The following is a 26,437-nucleotide window of genomic DNA, read 5'->3' on the forward strand; positions in this document are numbered from 1 at the left end:
TACGTGGTTATGTTTTTCATAATCCTGATTTCTAATTTGTGTCTACCTTTAAACTTCATTGCTTTTTAAGAGCACAGTACAGCTGCTACCTCGTTCACATTTAGGAGATGGCTTTGTTGAACAAGAGACATCTAGAGATGTCTCTGTGGTTGTGTTTCTGGTTGTCTGAGGAAATGCATTGTGCCATGTTTAAAGAGATCTGGAATGCAGAGCAGCTCCCATTGCTCCCCATCTCTTCAGTGAGAGTTTAGTGTTAAGAATTCACATCTGTGCAATAGAAAACTTTGGACTGAGCTGCGACTAAGAGAATGAAGGCAGCCTGGGCACATGAATGCTGTAATTCTTTGTAGAATCTTTTTAATATACGCCAAAAATTCATATAGCTGTTAATTTATCTGCAACTGCACTTGGTGTACATAATTCTGTACAACATTGAAAGACGTGGTCCAGCAGTTTTCACTCACCTAAGTAGTAGGTAATTGTAAGTTGTGTGTGCTTTTAGGAGTTTGAACTGGTTCATACCAAAGATAATGGCTTGAGCTTTGAGGAACAAGCCCTCTCGAGGCTTTAGATTGAAAAAAAAATGCTGGCATAAACTTGTTAGTTCAGTTTACTTGTCTGCATTGTTTTCCAACTACTGCCTTGCTTTGTCTGAGTCAGGTTTGTGCTAGTGGTATTTCTTGTAAGAAATGTATTCTTGCACGATTTATGGAAATCCAGAGGTTTAGAAAATGTAGTTATTTCATGTTCTTCCTTCACCAAACCAAACAAGCTTAAACCGTGCCTTTCTCATCATCTGGTCTTCTATCTAAATTGTCAGTGGTCTGGCACCTGTGGTGCCTGTGTTGACACACTGAAATATCAGTTCATGCAGGAACTCTTTGCTACAAAGCCAAGGTCCCTACCAGTCCTCTTGCTGGGAGGTCTGTGCAGCCACCAGCTGGTGTTCTTGGTAGAATGCCTTTATGTTTGCAGTTAATAAGCAGTGACTGTATCTCCTTCATAACCATCTTTTATACCTCCCTAAACTCCCAGATACTTATTTTAGTAATTTTTCCAAGTTTTTTTTCCCATTATATTAGAGCGACTTTTTTAGTTTGTCACTTCTATACTTTACTTTCTGCATGCCTGTTTCTTTGCTCTTTGAAAAGTAAGTGTGGGTTTTATTTTTTTCCCAGATATGCCATTTTATGTGAAACCTAAGAAAATATTAAAATCTCATGATTAGATGATTATGACTCTGTAACAGTGCATAGCAGAAATAATTATTGGGAAACTAAAACCCTTTGACTGCAAAGGAAAACCTCTACTTAAACTGCAAGTGCTTGCAAGTTTACCTTTCCACATTAATGGTATAATGGTAATGACATGGTATTAGGAATATGGTGATGAAATTACTTTGTCACTTGTGTGAGATCAAATACAGGTTTTTGTCCTGCTTTATTGGTATGGTGGTGATGATGTAGAAATTTTGATGAATGTTGTTTGGATTCACACTGTGATACTGAAGCTGAAATGTGATGCAAATTCAGTATTTATAATATATCAATCTTAATTGGCTTCAACCTTTGCAAATTCAAGACTTGTTACCATAACTTGAAGTAATGACCAAAGGCAGTACTGCAGTGAAACATTTTCAATCTGATTATTTTAACAATTTTAATCATAGAGAGTGTAATTGAAAGTTACTGTATTCATAAGAAATACAAGGTACAGTGGCTGACCATTTCAGTGTACAAAAGAAAAGAAATTGTATCTGCTAAATATTTTCATAAATAAAAAGAAACAAACTGCTGCATTCTCTGGAATTAGTTTCATACTCAAAACACCCATTCTTCAAACTCCAGGATCTAGTTTTCATAGTATTTTTTTAAATACCCTTCATTTTCTGCAACCTGATTTCTTGTGTTCATGGTTTTTTTTAAATGCCTTTACTTCTAGGCTGATGCTTCAGGTTTTCATTAAAGTTAGTTTTACTTGACAAGTTGACAGGAACACTTGTTGCTCACTGGCCTTTCAAAATTTAATTCAGTTGGTGAAATGTGTTGTTAGTATGTAAAGATTAGTTTAGTCAGATGCTATAAAAAGAGAATACTTAACTCCCTTTTCTCTGCTTTTCTGATTTAAGGGCACGAATTTATCAGAGAGACAAGTTTTGGAGACAAATTGCTTATTTTGTGGTATTTTTAAATTCCTATTAAATTTTGGATTCTGGGTCCTTACCTTGAAAATTGCCAAAGTCTTCAGATACAATTGGTATTTGAGAGCCTCATGGAAGCTAATACAGGTAATTGTGTGCTTCCAGCGTTGGAAAAATGGGTTATTTATGGATTTAACAGCTTAATCCAAAACTGCATTGTAATAAAAACCATAACAAATCAAAACCCCAAACCAAAAATAATCCGTGCTGCTTCCACCCCTCAAAAAACCCACCCCAAAACTTTACAACTTTGTTTCACAAGCAAGTCCATCAACCAGCTACATGAATTTCATTTTCATTGAGTCACTTTACAGTGAAGAAAGCCAAATTGTTCAAGTACCTCTCTTCCAAGGAAATATGTAAAAGGTAGTTCTAAAAGAAATATTGGAAAGCAAGGATAACCTATTATCACTTAGCTCTGCTACATGTTTTTAATAAGTTGGCTATTACAGTGATAACTGGAAAATTCAAACTTGCTCTTTTTGTGAGATAAAATTAAGAAGTACCTAAGTGTATTATTGTTTATGTGACTCAATTATGGAAATATAATTACAAAACCTTAAAGGAAAATGAAGGCTGCAAAGCACTCCCTTGGGAAGTACAGAAGACTGGCTTTATTTCTGCTCATATTCCTGCTGGCAGTGATAAAACTTCCAGTTTACATGAGCCACCTTCCTGCTTCCTCCCTCCTCAACCCAACCCTTAAAAAAAGGGAGAAATTAATCTTCTAATGAGAATATATTGAATTTAATAATGCAATATTAGTCATTGTATGCTATGTAGTTCAGATTTTGTTTTTTCTTTTCTGACAAATACAAAGTAATTCCTTGTGAGCTAAGCCTTGGAAATTTCCCCATTCTTGCCAGTAATTGCTGCTGGAAGATGGAGGCCTTAGAAATCAATTGAAAAGGTGTATTTCACATGGATTAATTTTTTGATAACAAATTAAACACTTAACCCCAAAACAAAACAGCAAAACTCCCAAGATAAAAGAATTGTTAAGAAAAAAAAATCTGAGAAGGCTGAACTTCATTGAAACTATTGTTTTGGGAAAACTATCCCTTTTGAGAAACAGTAAATGTTGCCCAGTGTTTTGTAAGGTTTTTACCATTAAGGAACATATAATAGGGCAGTATGCTTATATGGTGGTGTTCTATTGAAACAAACCAGCAAAAACTCATAATGAAAAAAACAAAAACATCCCAGGATTTAGAAAGCAGTGCTCTTTATCATACAAAAAATTATGTCTGTGACATACAAACCAAATTTTTTTACAACTTCCTACTATATACCTGAACTTCTTTATTTTTGGTTTGGGGTGTTTTTTTTTTATAATTTCATTTAGTCTTTGGAAACTGATTTGCTGGAATATTTTGTCTGAACTAGTGTCTGACTGCACTTGATTTCCCACAGGTCCCAAATTATTTTAAGTAATCCGTTTCTACTACCACATTGTTTCACATGTAGAAAATAGTTTCATGGTAGATTACAAGGTAGGTCTAGACAGCTAATTTTGTGACATTTTGAATTGTATAAATAATAATATTTGCCCAAGCATGCAGGAAGATCTTCCTGTTTTTCTCCAGATTTTCCACAAAGGTATTTAATTTGATATTCCACTGAAGTATTCTGTCATTGTGCTTGTGACTAAAACATGATGATGTGCTCATGGTTTACTTTTCCATAAGAAGTCTAAAGGGTATACATTATTTTGGAGCTTCCTTTTTGGATGGGGAATGAAGTGATAAGCTGGATATGCTAACCTGACAGATTGTAATGACACAGTACACTTGGGGGAATCAGAATTACTGTTCTTTCAGAGTAGCATCCTGAGACTACCACTCAGTAACTACAGGGAACAGAAATTCAGAGATGGATAAAGAAACCACCTGTCTAAAGCAGTCAGCTGAAACACATGAACAAACAGAACAGAGGGGAGTGTATGAACTGCGTGACCTGTACTGCAAGGCAATTTGGTGAGGATCATTGATATAGAACATTGAATTTCTGGTGACTACCTTTCTGAACTGCAAAATGAATGAAAATAGAAGAGGAAAGGGTATCTCAGAGAGAGGTATGGTACATCACATATCCTTTCCCTTTTGACCTTGGATCTCTCATTATGTCCAATTTAAAGATTTCCCTGGAAGGGTAGCATCAAAGGCAATGCAACTTGGAACCTTTTTTTTTATTTTTTTCTGCCTGAGAATGAATTGCTAAAAATGTGTGTTAAATTAAATTCAAAACCTTTGAGTTTTTCTAGAGTGCAGAGCAGCTACTTGCACTCTACCAGGTATAACTTGAGTAGTTGAGACTGTTGTAATACTGTTGTATTTATGAGATACATAAATAGATTCCGTAACATTTCTTTTGGACACTACAACAAAGTTTTCCATCATTTTTCCTTCCAGCAGTAAAGGCCAGTGCAGCCATACACTTCTGTGCTGCTGGTACATGCAAAATTTCATGCCACTTTTCTGGGGGCACATCTCTGCAGGCTCACAGTTAACCAAGTGGGGTGGGCTGACTGTGGCTGGGCGCCAGGTGCCCACCAAAGCTGGTCCATCACTCTCCCTCCTCAGCTGGACAGGGGAGAGAAAGTGGAATTAAGGGCTCCATGGGCTTAAGATAAAGACAAGGAGAGGTAACACACCCATTACCAAGACAAACAGACTTGACTTGTGGATGTCAGTTTAATTGATTGCCAGTCAAATCAGGATAAAGACAAATGAAATCAAATCTTTAAAAAAGTCTTTCACTCACCCCTCCCTTCTTCCCAGGCTTAACTTTGCTCTGGATTTGCTCTAGTCCTCCGTGACAGCATTGCAGGGGTCAGGGAATGGGGTTGTGCTCATTTCATCACACATTGTCTCTGTGACTCCTTCCTCATCATGAGGAAGTTCCCTCACACTCTTGCCCTGCTCCAGCATCAGTTCCCTCCCACAGGCGACAGTCCTCTACCAACTTTTTCATCATGGGTCCTTCCCACGAGCTGCAGTTCTTCACAGACTGTTCCAGCATGGTTCCCTTCCATGGGGTCCACTCTTTCAGGAACAGACTGTTCCAAGGGTCAGTGCCCCATGGGGTCACAGGTCCTGCCAGCAGACCTGCTCTAGTGTGGTCTCCTCTCTCCTCTGTGGTGCCACAGACCCTGCTGGGAGTCTCTCCTCCAAGCACAGGCTTCAGATACAGTAACAGATTCCTTTGCCCATTTACCTGCTCCATCATGGAGTTTTCCTCAGGCTGCAGGTGGATCTCTCTTCACCATGAACTTCCATGGGCTGCTGGGGCACAGCTTCTTCACTACGGGCTTTTTCTTGGTGCAGGGGAATCTCTGCTGCAGGTCTGGAGCACCTCCTTTCCTTTCCTTCACTGACTTTGGAGTCAGTACACAAACATATATTTAGTAAAATTTTATAGACAATGTATTTTTTCCACTAGGAACCATGTAGGGTCAGCATACAGCACAGGGCTGTTTTTCCTGCCATGATAAGCTAAGGAATCAACATCAGGTAGCTTCTAGGACAAGATCTATGGAAGATCCCATTTCATTAAAAGCATTCTTACCTGTCTCTGATTAAGCCCAGTATGGTCAATGTGCCAGCTCTGGGGACAGCAAATTAATGGAAGCGGTGGTCTTAGTTTCTTTTCTGAGAACTTGGCAAGGGAGCATTGGCTGTGTCCTCCTCCTGTTTAATGTCCCAGTCAGCTCAGGTTTTTCTACAAAATCTGAGCTATGCAGTCTGTTTTGCTAAAGGCAGAGGAGTTCTGGAAGATGTAGGAAGATGGGGTGAAGACCAGCACCCTGCAGTGTGGTGGAGGCTGTGCTGCTCTGCCATAGTGTCACTGGGAGGCCCTGCACTCAAGGGGACACTGTGCAGTCCCAGCTGCACACTCAGCTGTAGCTCCACTTCTAGTTGCAGGGTAACTTCCCTAGAGCTTGGCCAGATGGAGGAACAAAAAGATCCCAGATGGAGGAACAAAAAGATCCCATTCCCAGTAGTTGGAAGAGGAAGCAGGAAGTGAGGGACATTGCCCTCCCCTCTGAAGGGTTCTTAGTCTAGACACACATTTAGAACATAATATAAAACAAATATACTCGGTTTGTAAATTATCCTGTGACAGAGAAAGAAGGTGCTCTCCTTGCTGGGAAAAAAAAGAAAAAAGGTAAAGAGAATCACAAAGATGCTGTGTTTGTATTTTCATGCCTCAGGATGTTCTAAAGCCATGAATGTATCAGTTCAGAGATAACTTCTGCAGTGAAGTGAGCTCCATTTTTTTGTCCCCTCTTGAACACCTTTGCTTCTTCAGAAAGAACTTTAAAAAAAATGGCAACCCTGGCACTTCAGAAGCCAACTCTTGTGGCTGCCCCTGAACTGAAGTTATTGCAGTGGGGAGAGACCTTGGATTTCAAGGTTGCACGTATCAGAGACTGAAGTCTAAAGGGAAGAGTGAAGTGTCTCAGGGACAGAAGGAGGATGAAGGTTATCAGCCATTTAGTAGCAAGGAAAGAAAGGACCAGGAAAAGTTACAAAGTAAGGAAGGAGCAGGTCTCCAAGGACCTAACATGAGTGGAGAGCAAGGAATACAAGAGATGGTCATCTCAAATCCTGTGCAGATGAAAAGAGAAAAGAGGAATTGAACTGACATGACTAGAACTGAGAATTTTGTGTCAGAATTCTGGTTTTGTAGCATTTGAGTCCAATTCTTATCTATCCTGATCACTGATAATGAAGAAGCTGCATGTGCAATTGTAGTGGGGTGAGCTGTGTTGGTGTTTTTTCATTTTCCCTGTTTTTTATGAGTGGAATAAGATGCGTTATTGGGTCTCTAACAGTGTAAAGATCACACAAATCACACCAGCCTAAGGAAGCTAAGCCTGAATAGTACCACCTGAGCGGATGAGACACCAGCTGTAGGACTAAAGATGGTCATCTGAAGTTCTCTTATAACCACAGTTTTTTTATAGCCACTGGCAAAAAAATGATTTGTGTTGCCCATTTCGTGTGTTTTGTGTAAGTTCTTTGACAACGTCTCTGCATGATGTGGTTTCTTTCTAGTTGTGAGTCTGTGTAGTGATCTCCTCCAGGACCAGTAAATAAACAAAACAAACAACTAATGGAACATTATATTCCAGCAGGTAAAACTTGGCATATGGATGGGGCTGAGCTAAATATATAGGATCAAGTGTCTTGGAAGATCTCTGGAGTGCCTCAGGAAAACAAGCTAAGTCTAGGATAGAAATGAAATGCACTCAGAAGAACACAAAAAAGGAAAATTCACCTATTTATAATGTCTATCATAATGACTGTGCTAGAATTGGAGACTTAGGCTGCCAAAAACAATTAAATCTTTCGCAGGTTGGGTGGAATTTGGGCATTTAAAAAAATAGTTGCTTCCTTTACTTCTGCTTGTATGCATATTCTGACAGGAAAGCAAATACCGTCTCTAAGTGATGCTGGAAAAACCAGTGCAAACAGAATAAACTGAACAACTCTTCCTAAGGATATTGAACACTACATCACTTTTCAAGCTTTCCACTCTTGATATAGAGTGGTGCTTGTAAATAACAAGTCCATTTTTTTTCTGCAGCATTTCTAAAACAAATAGCTAGAAGAACCTGAAAGCTTAAGACAATCTACTTGAGAAATTCTGTGGAACTCATGAAGAACTCAGCTAATTTTCCACAGAAGACAAGTTACATCTACCATATCTGTACTTTATAAATGATGTTTGCACAAGTAATTCTGTTTTCTTTTCTGCTTTTGTATTTCATTTTTTATGCAGTTTGGAAATAGATGTGTGACAGCCTTCTGTAAATGAGTCGTATTCGGAGGAATGAGACTCTTGGTTGCCATGAATGGAATAAATGTTCAAGACACAAAAATGTCAAACCTTCTATGATTATCAAATTGGCAGCAATCTGAACCAGTTTATTCTTATACATCTGACTTTGAGAGTTCAGTGATGTTCTCAGTTGTTGGTCTGTTGAACCAGTTTGGGTTTCAATACTAGACAATCAGGAAACAATGGATTGAATGATTGGATAGGAAAAAAACCTTTAAAAACCTAGAAGGACATAGTCTAATTTGGGTTCTGCAAAACCTATTTAAGGAACAGAACAAAATCAAGAGTTTTACCTTTTCTGACTTTTTAAAATTATCAGTGAACAAAAATGGGCTTCGCTTTTTACACAGCTTGCACTTAATGATTGTAGGTGATATTTAATTCCTAAATTCACAGATATCTTAGAGAAGACAGTGCAGGAAGTTTCTGAGGAAAACAGAAATCTGAACCAAATAGCAGTAGTGTGGTGTAGAGGCACAGGTTGCAATCCCCAAGGTCTCACAGGTAAATGCTTTTGGCATTAGCTTTCGGATGCACCATTTGAGGGTCTTTTAGAGTCTCTTGTTACTTCTGTGTTAATAACGCATCTGTTTCTTTAGCATGTTTGATAATGTCCATTCAGCTTGAAATTTTGAAAATTGAGAGAGAGCTACCATATGGTTCCCAAAGAGTTATAAGTTAAAATAAGTTGTCTGGATTTCTTTTAGATTAAAGGGATGGGTTTTATTGTGTCTACACAAAGTGTCTTTTAGTTGTTAAGAAAAAAGGAAAGACTGGATGAAAAGCAGGGGAAACAAATTTTCTTGTCCATTGAAACAATATGAGCTGAGTTCTTGGGAGTCTGATATTGCAGTCTTAGAAACCAGAGTGGATTTGGGTTAGTCTTTGTAATATGAAATAAGAAAATCTGTACTGGGTCAGTGCAAGGGTTTATCCAGCCCTTCAGCTGTTTCCAGTAGTGGCCACAAGCAGCTGCTTTCAGAAAGGCTGGCATTTTAAGAAATTCAATATTTTCTTCAATGCTCTCCCAGTCCATCAGTTTGCAGCTCAAGGGATCTCCTGAACTGCTTTTTACCTGTTTATTTATTAACCCCCACAGGATTTCTGTTGCTCACTGTGCAATGCAACTGGGCCGTTTTTGTAGTTTTATAGCTCCATCTTCTACTGCAGCCATTCATTGCATCTTTCAACCTGCCTAGTTTTAAAATGCTTCTGTTTCAAAGCTGTCTTTTTTGGTTTACACTTGGATAAAGGAGGGAGTCCCTGGTCTTTGGCCAACAGACAGGATTCATCTCTCTTCTGCATGTGTTGAAAAATGAGGTGTCTTCCTAGGCAACACTGACTTATCTAAAAGCAGCATTTGCAAACAAATCCTTATTTCATAATAGGTACACACAATGAGTTCAGACACCACTGGGACAGCATTAAAAAACACTTGTAAAAATTCTAGCAGAAAAATTGTTATCAACAATAGTGTACCAACAGGCTGATTATGAGACAATAAAAATGTTTTTTTTGGTACAGTGAATTTATGTTACAGTATAAACTGGCTATTACTGTTTTTCAAGTGCCATAGATCTACCTTCATCTCTTTTTTACTTCTTTTTTTCTGAGGCAAAATGAGAATTTATTCCTCTTCTGTCTGAAAAACACTATGAGTAGTATCAGGGTGTGTCTTGAGACTTGTATAATGTAATTCTCATGTTTTTATTAATATATCATAGTTTCAGTTGTGATTTCCCCTCTTTGAACAGTTTTATGTGACAGCTGCTTTATGGTCATGATTATAAGTCATCCTTTTTGGTTTGATTGCAGCAGCAATCTGGGGACCATAGCAACGTGTTTTGCTTATGAAATATGTCAGTGGGAAATAAAGGTCTAGTCACCATTTCCTTAAACAATGAGAAATTGTAGTTTAAAAAGGAAGAAAAAATGCCAGGTCTTTTTTTCAGTACTCTTTCCTGAAGATCTTGTAATTCTTCTGGAAACAGTAAAAAGAATCCTATTTCAATTCTTTGTGCAACAGTTGCCTTTTTGCATAGCCATCATAGCAAAAACCTGAAAGAATTAGTTACTTTCCTTGTACAGTGTTATACTTGTTATTGTCATTTGCAGATGCTTGGAAAGCTCCAATTTTTATATGATAATGAAAATACTTTGCTACGTATTTTGTTAGTTTCACCAGTTGAAATCAAAATGTTATTGCTAAAATGCTTGACTGAGTCCTGGCATCCAAATGATTTGCTGTAGAATTTGTAACATTCTCACAGCTCTCACAAAGTCAAACTTCCAGCATTGGGGAAGTTTCTGAGTTAATTAAAGACATGTCTGAAAGAAGAGGAGATTGATATGCTCCTCTCTTCTGCTTTGGTGTTGTAAAAGTGAAAGAAAATATTGTTGTCTGGTCACAACTATTCTGCTTAGACAAAGTAGTACAAAGCTGCTGAAAATTACTTGTGGGTCTTGCAATACTATTTGGAATACCTGATAATGCATATTAAAGTGTGTTGGTTTTGTCTTAGTGAATTGAATATGATGTGCTTCATACTTAATTTTCAGTGTCTCAGTTGAGGTGACTGGGTAAAAAAGGAGGGCATGAATGATGAACCTGAACTCACAGTAAAAAGCTATCTACTTTAATAACATTCCAGTGTCAATTACTGGCAAAAACCATGCTGTGACTTGCCCTGAGAGAAGGTTCACAAAGGGTAAAAGTGCCTTGTGTTCCTTGCTTAAGCAGTTAATTGCCCAGGAAAAAGTCTTTGCAGTGTGAGTGCCTGGTGTAGTGGCTGAAGCTTTTTCCTGAGCTCTACTGCTAAATCCTGAGTATGTCTCCTTAGTCTTTTATTGAAGCTGTCTGTTTCCCTAGAATACTCCTTGCCTCGCTTTCCCATAAAATCCCTACAAACCCTTCTGTGCTCCAAAATGTTGTCTGGGCAGAAGGTGCTGCACAGCTCTCTGTTGGTTGCCTGTGGGCTGGCTTTCAAGTTGAAGCTCCTGCTGAAGCCCCTTTGCCAGCTGAGGCCCTTCTCATCCATCCAGACAGTGATTTTCATGAAACTCACTCTGTTGTTGTACCAGTTAGTGTTGATCACTGTAAAAAAAATAATTAGAAGGACAGGCAGCATGATCACTTCCAGCATGTGCATTTGAATGTGTACATTGAGTGGGCTGCACACCAGTGCAGGACAAAAGCAAGTCAAAGAGTTGTCTTGTTCTGGCCATGCTAAGCCCAAACTGATGGTTCTGTCCAAAACACCTGCCAAAATTTATTGAGTAATTGACATAAATTCATAGGGACTGCAGCTCAGAGTGGCAGCTGTGAGTTGCTTTCAATATTGCTGGATATATTTACAATGATGCAGGGATTATATGTTGTTGGTATCAGTGAATAAGACTGCAGCCTTATTTAGCACAGAGATTGGTCCAGGGATTTGTTTTGATTTCCATGGTGACAGTGATTATTTGATTTATGTCTTTATTTGTCTCTATTCATTTGACCAACAGATGATCAAAATCTGCCTTCCTCATGCAGTTGCTGCTGGGAGAACTCAAAAATGACCCTTCCATTGCCTTTGTACTGTATGCTCCTAATGCCACAATTGTGAATCTCATTCCTCAGGACAGCAGTCTGTAAAATTGTTGTAAATACTTAGCTGTGTGAGGTTTAATTAATGCCAGAAGCCTTCAATAAACAACAGTTGCAATTTGGACTGTGATGATTTAATGATTCTTGCACTCTGTCTAATGCATGTTCTGTTAAATCTCTGTGTCAAGTGAGTGGCACTGATTTGAATCACATCCCACCAATGTCTCTCTGTGCACAGAGGCAAAGGAAACCTCCAACCAACTGAAGTATTTGATAGGCAGTGCTCATAAATATCTCCTCTTAGAGACCTAAAGGATGTTAGCATTTCAGTAGTGGGTAGGGAAGAAAAACATAACAGAAAGTTAACAAATGCCTTGGATCATTTCAAAAGTTAATGAAACAGCTTCCCCAAGAAAAATCTTATCTTAAATGTTTTGCAGAATCATCTGTTAGTAATGCTACAGGATTTTGTTAGTGCTGTTGCATTGTACTGTATTTGTTTAAGTAGAGAGCTTTCCTTTGGATGAGTAGTGATAGTCGCCAAAAAAACCATGAAAAGTTACAAAAAAATAACTTCAACCCTTTCAAAACAGATGTTTTGGACAGACTGAAGTTCTGTTTGTCTACCCATGCAGAACCTGGCAGCATTTAAAGTCATGTACAACATAAAAGTGATAAATGTGGTTGTTCTGAAAAGGTTTAAAGGAAGAAAAAATACCCAAGTTATAAACAGTGCTTCCCTTCTTAATTAAATTTAGTAAGCTTGTGCCCATTTACATGTTAGCTTTGTGTGTGTATGTCAGCATAACTCTGCCAGGTAAATCATGAGCATACCACCTAGAGGTGATGTTATTGCAGGATATTTCAGTGAAGGCAGAAGGGCAGGAATAATCTGTCTAATCCATATTTTCCTATCCAGATTCTTAGTTAGTTCATGCTAGACTGAGAAAAGTAATGTGCAACCTCCTCGAGACAAATACTTGAAAAAAATATGTTTATTTCCTTGTTCAAGGAGTATGGTTTTCTAAGTTGCAGTTATTTCTGAAAAACCTGAACATGAATTTGTAAGCAATTTAATTAGAGACTTGGTCTCATCTCCATTTTCAGCTAGCAAATATAAGAAAAGCAGAATTTAAATTGATTTGAGCTTGCTTATTTTTAATGATTGAGTACTTCAAACATTATGGGTCAAAAATTGGTGTGTATAAAATTGCTAAGCTGTTTCATATCTTAAAAGGGACTATTTAATACTGCTCAATTAAGAAAATGAGAACACTAAATGAAGAGAATTCAACTGCCAATCTGTGATGTCCATTTAGATAAAAATGCTGTGTAAAAGTACTGTGAATCAGTGGTGTGCAAGTTCAATCTTTGAACCCTACTGTGTAGCTCTCCTTTGCAGTCATCTTCCAGTTCTGAGTTGTACTGCATGCTCCTCTGCTGTGGGCTCTGAGAAGGTATCTGAGCCCAGAAATTCCTAGCCTAAAGTGAGTGTGTTGAATTTAGTGGTGTGAGGCAGTCTGCTTTTCCAGGACATGAGATTTGGGCTGCATTTTTTTGCAACACTCCTTAACTCTTCATGTGGCTTCACATGACCTTGAAAAATAAATCACTTATTATTTTTCTTCAAATATTTGTGGAATGATTAAGTCAATAGTGCTTATGTGGGGTTTTTTTTTGTGTTTTGCTGCTGTGTAAGGATTAGTGTCCCACCATTTCTGAGTTATCAGACTGGGGTAATACTGTCTCCTCATCTTGTCTGTTGTATGTTTTATATTTTGGGACAGGATTTAATTTGTCTAGGTGGTCCTAGCAGTTGGTGTAGCAATGGTAACCCAAAGATATATGGGTTGAAAGAGATACTCTTTTCTATTAGATGAGCTGCTATAAGCCTTAGTAATACCTTCTTGGACATCTGGGTGCAACCACAACACAAATTAAAACTAACAACAATGCTTATTAAAGGTTCAAGGCTATTTGTAGAGATAATTTCTACATGAACTCCTGGACTTGCTATGTCAGTCTTTTGAAGGGTTATGGCTGCACAGCTGCTTGTGTTCTTGTGTTTCCTTTCCTTCCAATAACTTTCTCAGGTCTTGCTTTTTTTGTTGTTGGGGTGTTAAGACTGGCATCACTTGTTATGGCCATATTATTCACAGAGTGTGACCATATAAATTTTTTATTGCATTGCATTATTCAAAGCATGCATGGCCATGTCTGGGCCATATGTGAGTATGTGAATTTTATGTGTTGTTTTTGGTTTGGTTTATTTGGGTTTTTTTTTTTTGGTTTGTTTTTGTTTTTTTGGGTTTTTTTTTTTTTTAGGTGTGATCAGTAGAAAAAAGTCCCTCCATTTTTTAGTGACATGTTTACTTAGGTGCATATCTAAAAGTAGCCACAGCAGCCATAATCAGTAAAGGAATGACAATGCTATTCAGATTTACTGAATGACTGAGTGATAGAAATAAACAATATACAGGTATTGCTTTAAAATATAAATCAGAAATTCTAATAGTAATTTAACATCCTGTTGATGCAACAGATAAAACAGTAAATAATTAATCAAAATACGTCTATTGTCAAGAAATTCTCCTACTCCAAGAATTGCAATAGGTTTTTTTTTTCCACATGGAATAAAAAGACACCTCCCACTGTTTAATGCTATATTTTCAAGCATCTTCCCAGGATGCTTTTGAAAAATAACTTAAAAACTCAGCTATAATTGCAAAATCGTTGTTCTGAAATTCTGAGATGGTCTTGCATACCTGTAAACGTTGATTTTTAATTTCGCAGTGCATACACAAGTGGTAGAGGCAAGTTCTACAGTACAGCACCTTCCAGTCAAATAAATGAGTCAGAACATGCCACTTTAAAGACTGTTTTCCTGTCTCTGATATTTGTCAGCTCAGTGGGCTAGGACATTTACTTTTTGTGTGTTTTCTCTTTCTGATTTGATAGACTGGGCTCTCAAAGTTTGGAGTCATCTTTTATTGGTAAGGTCATACAGAACTCAACAAAAGAAAAGAGTTTTTATATTGCAGAACTTGGGGATGAAAAGTTTAAGGCAATACTTGGGATTATAAGGCTTTCAAAACTTAATAGGGTAATAATCCTCTCTGGTTAGGATCTAGTAAACCTCTGCAGGTTTGTAAGGTTAGCTGGCATGTCTGCTGCAGGACTTGTAACTCTGTCAGAGATTTTAAACCTTGATAAATATTGTTGATCTTCAAAGACCTATTATGAAGTGGCTGCATTTTTAGAAACTGTCTTTTCTTCATTAGATGTGTTCTGACTTGGCAGTAACTAAATATTGAAGTATTGCAAACTGCTTGGAGACAGGCTTGTCGTAGCCCTTTTTGATTCATACCTGGATATTGTGATATGACAGAAATCATAGCAGAAGGTGTGCTGTCTTTCATTGCAAATGCCATATTTACCATATGCATAGAAATTTGCCTTTTGTTTTAAAAGAAGTCTCATAATGGGAAAGCTGGAAAACTATTTTGGTTTGTGTAAGAGTCCTATGTGAAAGCAATGGAATGTTCTTTGAAATTCTGTGTAATTTTGGTGTTTGTTGTTTACAGTGATTTGACAGCACTGTAAGCCTCAGTGAAACCTGCATTTGTGCATGCTTGGATGCATTCCCACCAAGTTTTCTCATGTTTTTCTCCTGATCAATGGAATAGTCCCCTTGGGGATGGTCACACCTGTTTGTCACTGTGGTTCCTGAGTAATGCTTCTAAATCTGTTGTGGCTATTTAGCACCTCAGTTCATAGTACATTTATGTGTGGACAGCTGAACCAAGTTGTAGCTGTTTTCTCATGCTGTGCTCAAGAGACAGCTGGGCTTTTTGCTGGGCTTCACAAAGTGTTTTCAAGTGTGATGTGACTCAGCTGTACCGCAGCTGATCGCTGGAGCTGTGCTGGATATCATATGTTTTCTTCCCAAACTGAGACTCAAACCAACAGGGACTCAATTTCTATGGAAATAGCTGTCATAAAGTCAATTCTGTAGCTCATTGTAGTCTGTAAATTAGGTAGAATAGATGGTGGAAAGCAGGTTTTTTTCTGCTTGTTATTCCTTTGCTCTCTGCCTAACTGCTGCTGTTGATTAAGTTTAATCCCAAAGCACATCAGAATTAAAAGACTTTGCATTTTTATAAGTCTTCTGAAGAACAGCTTTTTCTCCCCAGTTCTGTGGTGAGCATAAGTTGTTATTCTCAGTGGGGTTAATGCCTGAGTTAAGGGAAGTAATCACATGCAAGTTGTAAATCTGACTGCAGTGTTAGTGGCTGTTGCCGGCTGGTCTGGATGTATGCTGAGACAAAAAGTTAAAACATCTCTTTTATTTTCATTTTATATTCATTAAAATAATCTGTACAGACTGTAGCAGACAGAGGTAAAAAGTTAATTTACGATATTTTATATGTTAAACCAGGTAACAATAAAGATGAAACAGCCATTAGAAAAAAATATTTAATATGCTATCTACTAGACAAAATATAATCCATGAAGATGAAAGCCACAGCTCTACTGGACAGTAGAGTTTTCCTTTAAAATAGCTGGAGCAGTAAGTTTTGCTCCTTGATTTAATGTGGGGATTTGAAGTAATTGTCAAGCACTTTCTCTTTGGAATTTGCAATTAAACAAAGCACCACAAGTGGTCACCATGCTGTCACTGGTAGGGAATGGAATAAGAAGACAGTCACAAAAAATAACTTAGACATGTTTTCAGTCAAAGCTGTGAAAATTGTTTTGATGCTCTCCGGTTCAGAGAAGGAATGTTTTAGAAAACCAATGTCATGTTTCAAGATGTATCAATATCAACTTCTACTGACTCCCTAAATCTAAGTAACTGACTACTTGTTTCCTATTTGCCTTTCAGTGGGGAAGACTTAAGTTGTTTTCTTTGTCTTACATTTCTTACTTTTTTATCTTACATTTCACTTTTCTGTTTCATTTGTAATATTTTTACTTGCATCAGTTAACAGCTGATAACTGTTGTCCTCCTATTTCAGCACCTTCTGGTGACTTATTACTAACATAGTAATAAAATAGTAAGTATTCAAACCATGACACTCTTGTACCAGAGATAGATTGAGATATAAACTATGTGTGAACTTATTCCCCTGTGAAGAAATAGACAGAGAAATGATTTTCATTGATCGTGGTCTAATGCTTTTCACTATGGTTGTTGAAATACCACAGTCAGTAATCTCAATAATTGAAGCAACTGCAATGTTTGAAAAAATGTCCTTCCATGTAGTTTTTCTCTCTCTCCCCCCTCAAAACACACACTGATAGAAAAACACACACACACAGGTACTTCAGAGAAAGGGGTACAATGAATGTCCCTGGCAATGTTGCTGTTAAAACAGCCATGAGCTCTTCCTGCCTTTTCACTAATTAGGATGGACCCAGGGAATAAAAGTTTTTCATGCTCTTATCCGTCTCACCTACAAATGTACTTTTGTGCTGTTTATTTTAATAAGAAGCAATAACAACACACAGAATGGTAAGAAAAGATGCTCATTAATGCTCTCATTTAAAAAAGTCACCTAGAAGTATTTTGGCTAATCCTAAAAATATTTTTTAAATAAATTACTCGGTCCCTTCTTAGTCTTTAGAAAGGCAAAGGTACCTATTCTGTTTACCCTTTCCTTTTGTTCTCCTTATCCTTTTAAGAAAAAGGATAAGGAAAGATCTATTTGCAGTCTTTTTACTCTGTAATATCTTAGAGGAGGGAGAGTTGACTCCTCTCGGATACATAGAGGAAGGGCAGAAAGCAGGACTGGGTTACATATGGAAAAAGTCAATAATTATTCATTTTCACTGGGAAGCCTCTAAAAGAAGGAAATTTTTGTCTTTTATAAAACAGCAAGAAGGTCTCAAGGAAGTTTCAGGGCTTGAAAAAACTTTCAAAATTGCTTTAAAATGTTACCTGATAATAGTAATCATGCTTAGGAGAAATGCTGTGAGGGTAGTATAGAGCTGCTGTGTGAATAGATGTCCAGGTAACTCACTTTTTTGTTCTGAATCAATGTTAAAGCATGCTACCTTGCTTGTAAATATCTTTCATTTTCTATTTTGCCATACTTGAGAAGAAAGAAGAAGGTTTGAGTTTCAAACTTTCTTTTCCAGTATCTGGACATCTAGAATTTTTCAGTTCTTCCCATTTTATTAGTTTGCTCACTAAAAGTAAATAAAAAATATTACCATGTTAATGTGGAGTCAGAACTTGGATATGTTAAAAATGGATCTCACTGCCTATGCATAGTTAAAGGAGTAGCTCCAGGAAAGGAAAGAATATTTGTTATTCCAACCTTTCTAGCTTTCCCAGTTAATTTGTTGCCTTAATGAATATTTGGATTTATTCAGGTTTTTCTTTTTCCTCTCTGTTTTTTCAAAATATATATTTGTCAATTCATACAGAAAGAACAGAAATGTTCCATTTGATCAGATACAGTTTAATGATGGTATTACTCCAATTGCTATGTTACTTGAACACCCAATATCTGTGTTTGTAACTTGAAAATTCATGGAGCTTCTGAGCAGTAAAATGTGGTAAAACAAGACAGTAGATGTAATGCCTGTTTTTTAAACATGTAAATGTGAGCTGGGTAATGGACAAGTAAATTCAAACCTCAAGAAGACAAACCATTTCTGTGAGAACTAAGATTTCCTTTTCTATGAATTCAGTTTTAACTTGGTTTTCACCAAGCAAATTTGTTATCAGCAAATTTGGGCTCAAGTGTTTTGTACAGCTGAAGAGATCAGTCTGAATTCTGTTTTCCCCCAACCCTTATTTAAAGGGTTAAAATAGTGGAGACAAGGATCACTGAGGGGTTGACTTCTTTCTGCTGTTTGCTCAATGTAGTCATGTGCATACCTTGCCTTGAATCAAATATTTTGAGAACTTGAGAGTCAGTTAACTTGAAATTCAATTTAAACAAATTCTCTTTTATTGTAATACATTCCTGTCGGTAGCATTCAACTATGTTTTGTACATCTTGAGGAATTTGAGTTCAAGGTAAGCATTTTTTGCAGATACAAATTAAAAATTAAACTGAATCAGTAAGCAGGAAAACATAAATCAATGCAGTAAAGAGCTTTGCATTCTCCCTCCCCTCCTGTGTGCCTTTTCCTGCCTTACCCCACATATTTAGAGTTGTTTCACCGGATACCTTCTCCTGAAAACTAAAATAATATGCTCAAGGGCTTGATGAGAATCAGCAAGCTTAGTGTTAAGTTTCAAATGAAATATCAGAATCTGGGCTTTTTTGTGTCAAAGCAGCCAGATATCTTTGCTCAAGCCTGTTCACAGGTTCCATGCCACACTTCCAAAAATTATTGAGTTACAGAGGAACAAGGATGGGAAAAGCAGAAAGCAATGCAATACCCAAGAAATGCTTAGGATTTGCTAACATGTTTCTGTTGGGGGAGGCAGAAGTCATCTCAGGCTTGTGATCTGTAAGTTGGCATATTCCTTAATGTTTTTAAAAAAGTAAATTATTTCTTTGCTGTTGAAGTGGTGCTGGTATTTGCTGGAGTCCCTGCAGCTGCTCAGTGCTTTGTGCCTGTCTGCCTCAGTGCCATCCTTCTTGTGGGCCCTGCCATAGCACAGAGTTGGGCTATCTGAGTCCACCCTCTGTTTAAGAGAAAGATAAATTTATAAAATTATACAATAGGAAGGAAATGAACCTCCCAGTGTGAATAGCACCATAATAAATCTGTTTCTTACCAGCTGTCCATGCATGAGTTTTGAATTTATCTGGATGTTTGGAGGTGCAAAGCCCAGTGAGGAAAAGCATGACTCACCTATGCAATGTTATTTTGTTTTACAGGAGAAGGCTCAGTGCTTTCAGAAGGCTCTCACTTCCCAGGCAGATAAATCCACACAGACAGAACTCGTAGGCCATGATGTAAGTAGCTGCATCAAACAGTATTTTTTTATCATGTTTGTGGGTGTTCAGACTTCTGTCAGCTGGTTTGCCTCTGCTGTTGTTGTGTCCATGCATGGATTTGGTGGTTCTAAAGTACCTTCGGAAACATGAGAAGATAATTACAACTGCCTGCCAGCACACCAATGCCCTGTTAATTTTAGGCTTTATGAAGAGCTGAGAATTTGCATAAATGAATGTGGATGGTATGTATTAGTGCTTTGTTTTGGTTTTTTTCATTATTTGTTTGCACACTTACTGACAGTTAATGAGGTTATTATGTTTGGAATTGTCATATGCTGTCTAAACAAGATCTGAAATTTGAAAGATAATGGAATAAGTACAGTTTTGCCAAGTGATATTAAAATTCCTTTTCCTAAAGAGCATCTGCCAGAGTTTCTCCTAGAATGTGTATTGATAATATGTGTCCTCATGCAAGAACACAGTCAGTGAAGATTTCTTAACTGTAGAAATATTATTTCCCCAGTTCTTTTAACTGGAAATATTCTGTCTGTGTGTGGCATTGCTTGAATACATGTAAGAGATTCTCACATGAGCCTCTTGAAGAATCTTTGTGGAACATTTAGCACAGTTCCATTCTGGGACTTGTGCAAAGTCTAACAATAATTCTTCAAAAACTCTTCTACAAAGTAGTGCTGTGGTTGTGCATTAGTATAGATCAACATGCTGATTCAAGTTTATGGAGAGACCTCTGGAATTAAAGCAGGCTTTGAAATCTTCCTTTTAGTTCTGTTCAGTAGAGCATTAAAGTTTTGTCTTCTGTGAATAGAAACATCAAAATTTCACGCTTTAATACAGAAAGTTTTTTTTGCACTAACTACTTTTTTGTGGGCTACCAAACATGAACCCTTATGTTCTACTGTGTCTGTGAAGTCATGTCTGGTGGAATTTACTGAAATTCTGAGGTGTGTATATGGTACTTTACTGCTGAAAAATCCAGAATATTCAAAAATATTTTAAAACATTTTTCTATATTGCAATATGATGTCCACTTCTTCTGCGACCAATTATCCTTCGCAATACTTTCTTATGCATTAGATGTCAAATAAAATTCTTCCACTGAAAATAGGAACAGAAAATATGTAAAGTTTGGGGAATTTTTGGTGTTGAATTGTTTATTTTTGGGTTTTGTTGTTTGCTTGTTATTTTTTAAGCAGATGTGATTTATTTCTTTTCGTTGTTTTCTCCCAAATCAAATATGTAGTACTCATGCTGCAGGGATTCCTGCTGTTAGCAGATTATTTCTTGTTTCCCTTTTTCCAGTCTGTGTTCTGTTGGAGTTTGGTGGGGAGTAAAAAATAACATTAGAACCTCCTCTCCCAAACAGGCTCAATTTTCTGGCTGAGATTTGAGTGTTAAATGTCATAATAACAACAATAAGTTAAATAAATCCTTTCTTTAGCATCATTCTCTTCAATTAGTGGAACGTATTTTTTAGCCTTCCCTGGTAAAATTCCTGCCTTGTCGCAGTTTCAGTAATGTATTATCTCATACAGTCTGTTGCAATGCAGGAATAAAAGGAAATGTTGAATGTTTTTCTGCGGAACAACACTTCACCTGTATTTATGTGGTACAGAGTTCCTGTGAAAATTCCACTGCAAGGGATGGATAGCCGAGAAATTTGAATGAATTTACAGGAATAACACAAGCCTGCTATGATCACAATTAGGGGGGCTCAGTGAGGAGCAATGTGCAAATAAATAGTATTTGTAATACTGTTTGAACTTCTTGCTCTTTGATTTATCAGGTTGTGCAGCTTTTCTCTGAAAGATAGCTATTAATGATTAGTTCGGCTGTGTTTCTGTTGAATCCAAGTGGCAATTACATTTACTTTCTTTGCTTTTGCATGAGACTTTAAAGAACAAGTTGTAACTGTTGCAAGTAGTATCTGTACCTCATTTTATTCAGGATGTCAGTAAGTGTGTACAACTACAAGAATATTGTGCTAATATGAAATTCGATGAAATAGAAAAGTACAAAACAGATCAGAGAATACAAGATGTATTTTTCACCCCATTAGTTACACATTCTGAGAATAGTATACATTGAGTACTTCAGATCTGGTTTAAGAGGCAAGCAGAAAATTTAACTTCATTTCATCATTACAAATTTGCTGCTTTAATTTAAAAGAACAAACAAAAACAGAAACGTCCTCACATTTTTATTTTTCCTTAATTCAAATTTAGAAGCTAAAAGCAGTTTTATAGAAGTGCTACCAGGAATTTGCATATCATTATTTCATGAATGTAGTACAAATATTGATACATTGATATACAGTACACAGTGCAATAATTCAGAAATGCTTAAAACAATGCCTCTGTGAGTGGTTTGGTTTATATTCTCATACATTCTTTCGTTCCACTGTGTAATCTTAAGTTCCCTGTTTTGCAGTTGAAAAAACTGAGACAGGTTAGTCCCCTGCTTTCTTTTTTGGGTTTTTTTTGCTTGCTTCTGGACATCCTCCAGTAGTGAGACAGTTTTTTAGCCTTGGAGTTCATTTAGATGTGTCATTAAAAGTAAATGGAAGTTCTGACTTTGACTTAGATGAGGAATTAATCCTTTTGTCCGTAGGGTGTACAGTAATGAAAAAAAGCTGGAGGCGAGTCTATATTTAGGAAGGAATGGGTGAAGAAGGAGGATATTAAGTGTTTCACAAAGAGGAAATGTTCTTGTTTTTGTGTACTGCTCTGAAAAGGCATAAACAGTATTGAATGAGTGTTTTGGGTAAGTGTATGAGCAGCTACCAGAATGCAAGTTGTTAAAATGTATTTTATTTTAGTGGCTATAACATAATTACAGTCAGAATTTGACTGTCAAGGTGGTCAGTAAAGTTTGGATGATGCAATGTCCTGCAGTAGCTTTGAATTGTTGGATAATATTTCTGATAGAGCTCTGATTTTTCCCTCATACAGCACATAGAGATTTTTCAGCGGAAATTGCTTTAGAATACTGTTTAGTAAACAAGTAGAAGATAAAGTCTCTAGCAGTAAAGATAATGTTTCTCATAAAGAACTGTTTGAACTGGAGAGCAAACTGCTTAATGTCTTTTCTGTATTAAAACAGTCTAATGCAAAATTTAATTACAGAATTAAAACATAAAGTTTAAAGTAATTTCTGATAAGGACAAGAGAGGGTCCTCCATGATGAGAAATGCTACAGTGTCCTTAAGTGAATAACATGACAACTTTGCTATTTGAGGAAATTGAAAGTAAAATATCAACACAACTATTGTATGTATACCAGGGAAGACATTGGAAGGCACTCAGGGTTTCTATAAAGGCTAGTTGCCTTCTAGTGCAGTGTGTCAAGGAATCCTCATCTTATGTTAGACCTAAATTTATTTGGTTTTCTAATATGTTTACTTAGAATCATTTAAAACATGTTGGGAGTCTTGCAGAAAGAGCCATGTGCACAACAGATTGATGTTGAGGCTGCTAGATAATAACTTATTATGTGTCTTCAGTAATCAATGCCAGTTTAACCTCCTTCACCTTCCTGTGCTTGCAGAGTTTTCGTATATTGAAAGATCAAGGAAAAATGTCTTTCATGTTGGTCAGGTAGCTAAAATGGACTGGAAGAGAAACAGATGCAGTTGGCTAGCACTGGGACTGATTGCAAGTTCATGTTGTGGGATACAAATCGAATAATGGCTGCCAGCAAAATAGGAAGTCCAAAGTATCATGCAGGTAACACACAAGCACTCTGCAGCCTGAGCCACTGCTAATGAGCTTTCTCTAAAATGTGTCTCAAAACAGAATCAAACAATCCCAGGACAATTCTTATTTCTGTCACCAAGGGAAGTACAGCTCAGCACCACTTTGTCAGTCTTTATCAGCCTTTGGATTAAAAGAGTGTTACTTAATTTTACTCTCCACAAAGTAGAAATTCCTAAGAGCTGACATGATTTCTGCAATGCCTTTTCTGTGTTTGCCCTCTGCTGATGTTATGTGTTTCATATCTGAGAACTGCTATTCTGTTTGTTCTTTGTCTTTCATACTGAGATTGAAGCTGATATAAACAGGCTTTGGACTGGTCCTAAACTCATTCCCCCTTTAATGAGCATTCTTTCCAGTGTAGTGGTACTTACATTTTGTATGATGCTTCTGATGTCTCAGGAACAAACTTGTGTACTGCTGCTGTCAATGTGCAGCAGTTTGGTTTGCACAGCTACATATAAAAATTACCTTTCTTTGGTGCTCACCAGCACTGTGTTTACAACAGTGCTGTGGGACAGATAAGAAGGCACTGACTTTTATCACCTGTACCATCATGCAATATTGAAATCCATACTGATACATATTTTAGGGTATTTGTTTTGCAGCTTGCTGTGCATTACCTTGGACAGCATGCCTCCCTTAACCTCTCAAAGCCTGGGCACTGCCTTCTGCAGAGCCTCTGTCTTTGGTTGGGAAGAAGTGGAAGACAGGGAGGAGGGTGCTCTAGCTGCAGCTTCCTGCTGTGCTCCTGTTCCTCCCCAGCAGCCAGCCAGCCAGCAGGGGTTATGGATACGGTGAAGGGACTGTGTTGCATTGTCCTCTCTCCTTCAGGAAAGCAGGGAACAGAATACTGTAGTTGAACTTCCTGAACTTTGCAGTCTAATCTAAATATTCTCCTGCCCTAAGTATTTGTGTAGTTTGTTACAGCCTGAAGGGAGTTGTGTTTTACCACCTAAACTGGAAAATACATCCTACTTCTGCCTCTGCTCCTTCCCTTGGAGACTGATGTCCATCTGCTGTTGTATTTAACTCCTAGGTTATTTTTCTCTATATTTTTATTTAGTCTCTGAGTTTGTAGGCTCATGTATACAGGGAAATAATAAAAACTTGTGCATTATATACCCTTCCCTACTGCAAAATTACTTTTTTTTTAAAAAAAAAAAAAGCTTTAGAAATCAAACCAGCCATTAATCATTTCAGTATTTGCTTTGATTATATGTCTATGTACCTATTAATATCTGGATAACCAAGTTGTTCTTGATATGCTACATCCTTTCCTACAACTTCCTTTAGCATTCATTTTCTCTCCTTCTCATGTCCAATTTCCATTTTTACTACACAACTTTAAAAAAACCTTTCCAAATCTATGTTTTCTGGGGTGTGTTATGTGTGCAAATTATGAAGCTTTGATAGTGTCAAACTAGGATGACACTTCATTTGATTTTAATGATTGCCTTCTACCAACACTTAAATTACTTCACCATCAAACCTCTGTGTACTTGGTGTTTGAATTCCATTTAACCACTGAGTCATGAACAGGAATGAATTGTTGCACCTGCTTGTGGCAGGGAAAAACAGTTCAAGTTACTGGTGCTGAATTTGCTGGAAGATAAGTGCTTGTGCTGAGGGTTTGGTGTTTGTGATGCTATATGAAAAGTGAGAACAGGTTTTCACAGAAAATTCAGTAGTAAATGGGTTCTGGAACAGAAATTGAGGCGTGCCATATGAAAGAGACACTTTCATTCTGTGGCTGATTATCAGCAGGGTATTCTGCGTTTAATTTTGGCCATCTTCAGGAAAAAGGAAAAATGAAATTTTCATTCTGCTGTGATGCTTAATTGATGTGAATGATCTTCAGGTTTGATTTGTGGCATGCAAGCGGGCTTCTGGATGCTTGTATAGATAAGTTCTGTGCTGTTTAAATATTTGTAGTAATATGATGATGATATTAAAACTGAGTTCCGTACAGACCCGAAATTAATATAGTGCTTGTACTATATTAATTATAGTTTTTGAAAGTATATAAAGTACAACTTTAAAAAGCACTGTTTTCTGGTAATATAATTTTCAATAACAGTGCAGTGTTTTTATTGCCTTTTAAGTTTTAAATCTTTCTATTTATTCTGCATTTTTCTGTCATAGCCTTCTGTCTTTATGTCTGCAGTTATTCTACTCCTATCTTGCTTTGAAAGTACAATAAAATATGAGGTACTTTGAAGTATTGACTGAACTTACTAATTTTGCTTAGATGTGTTGAGGTGGGGGAGAGGAATAGGGGGAGAAGCAAAGGAAGCTGTTCAGATATTCCTAATTTTTCATCCTAGAAGTTCTGTTGGGTTCAGACAGAAGTCTTCCCACTTTTTTCTGCTTTAGCTCTATCACTGTCTCTTCCTTGGACTTGTCCAGAAGTTTGCTTTTTCACTTAAATTTATCCATCTAGACTTTTTGTCTCATTTCTTACTTTAATTTTTATGCTGTACTTACTTTTCTGCTGTACTAAGTATGACTTAGCAAAATTTATTTGCAGAAGTGTATTTGCAGTAGGTTCTAGTTGCATTATTTCTATTGAAAAGAAAGCAGTTCATGACTTCTCTCAGTAGGAACTAAGCGAGCAGCTATCCCTACAATTATTAGTATATTCTTACTACATCCACTTGGACCTGTTACATTAAGGATAGAAAGCAGTAGGACACTGACAGACAGGATAATTGAATAGCTTTATTTGATTGAAATAAAACAGCTATCCACCAGATTATACCTTGCTGAATCTGTTGTTGTATACTAGCAGTGTCTTATTTGTAAGGGCAGAAAATAGCAGCACTAAACCTTTTAGATATTGTTTAGAAGAATGAACTGGGAATTTAGTAAAATACACTCAATAACAATCAAGAATTCTAAAAAATAGCAGCATTTTACAATAGGTGTTGAGTATATTTTCTGAAAAAAGACAAAAATTTGATTTCACCTTGAAGAAAAGATCAATAAACAAAATGAGGCATGGATAACCACTGCATTATAAGATGTGTGTATGGGTTTTGCTACATTAGTACACTTAGGGTGACTGCTTTTTATTACAGACTGATCTACTCACACAGTTTTATAGTAATGTGGAAATGTTTTAGCA

The 26,437-nt window shown here is 37.1% G+C and overlaps 1 protein-coding gene across 9 annotated transcripts in view; it reads left to right on the forward strand.

Annotated features, from left to right (window-relative positions):
• CCSER1 (coiled-coil serine rich protein 1) overlaps positions 1-26,437 on the forward strand; it is a 620,227-nt gene that overhangs the window by 359,440 nt on the left and 234,350 nt on the right. For all 9 annotated transcript variants that reach the window (XM_059844113.1, XM_059844115.1, XM_059844116.1 and 6 more), the window contains one exon: positions 19,481-19,558. In XM_059844113.1, the coding sequence (XP_059700096.1) occupies positions 19,481-19,558 (78 nt within the window). The remainder of the gene's footprint in view (positions 1-19,480; positions 19,559-26,437) is intronic.

The sequence above is a fragment of the Haemorhous mexicanus genome, chromosome 4, assembly GCF_027477595.1.
Source record: "Haemorhous mexicanus isolate bHaeMex1 chromosome 4, bHaeMex1.pri, whole genome shotgun sequence".
Lineage (NCBI taxonomy): Eukaryota > Metazoa > Chordata > Aves > Passeriformes > Fringillidae > Haemorhous > Haemorhous mexicanus.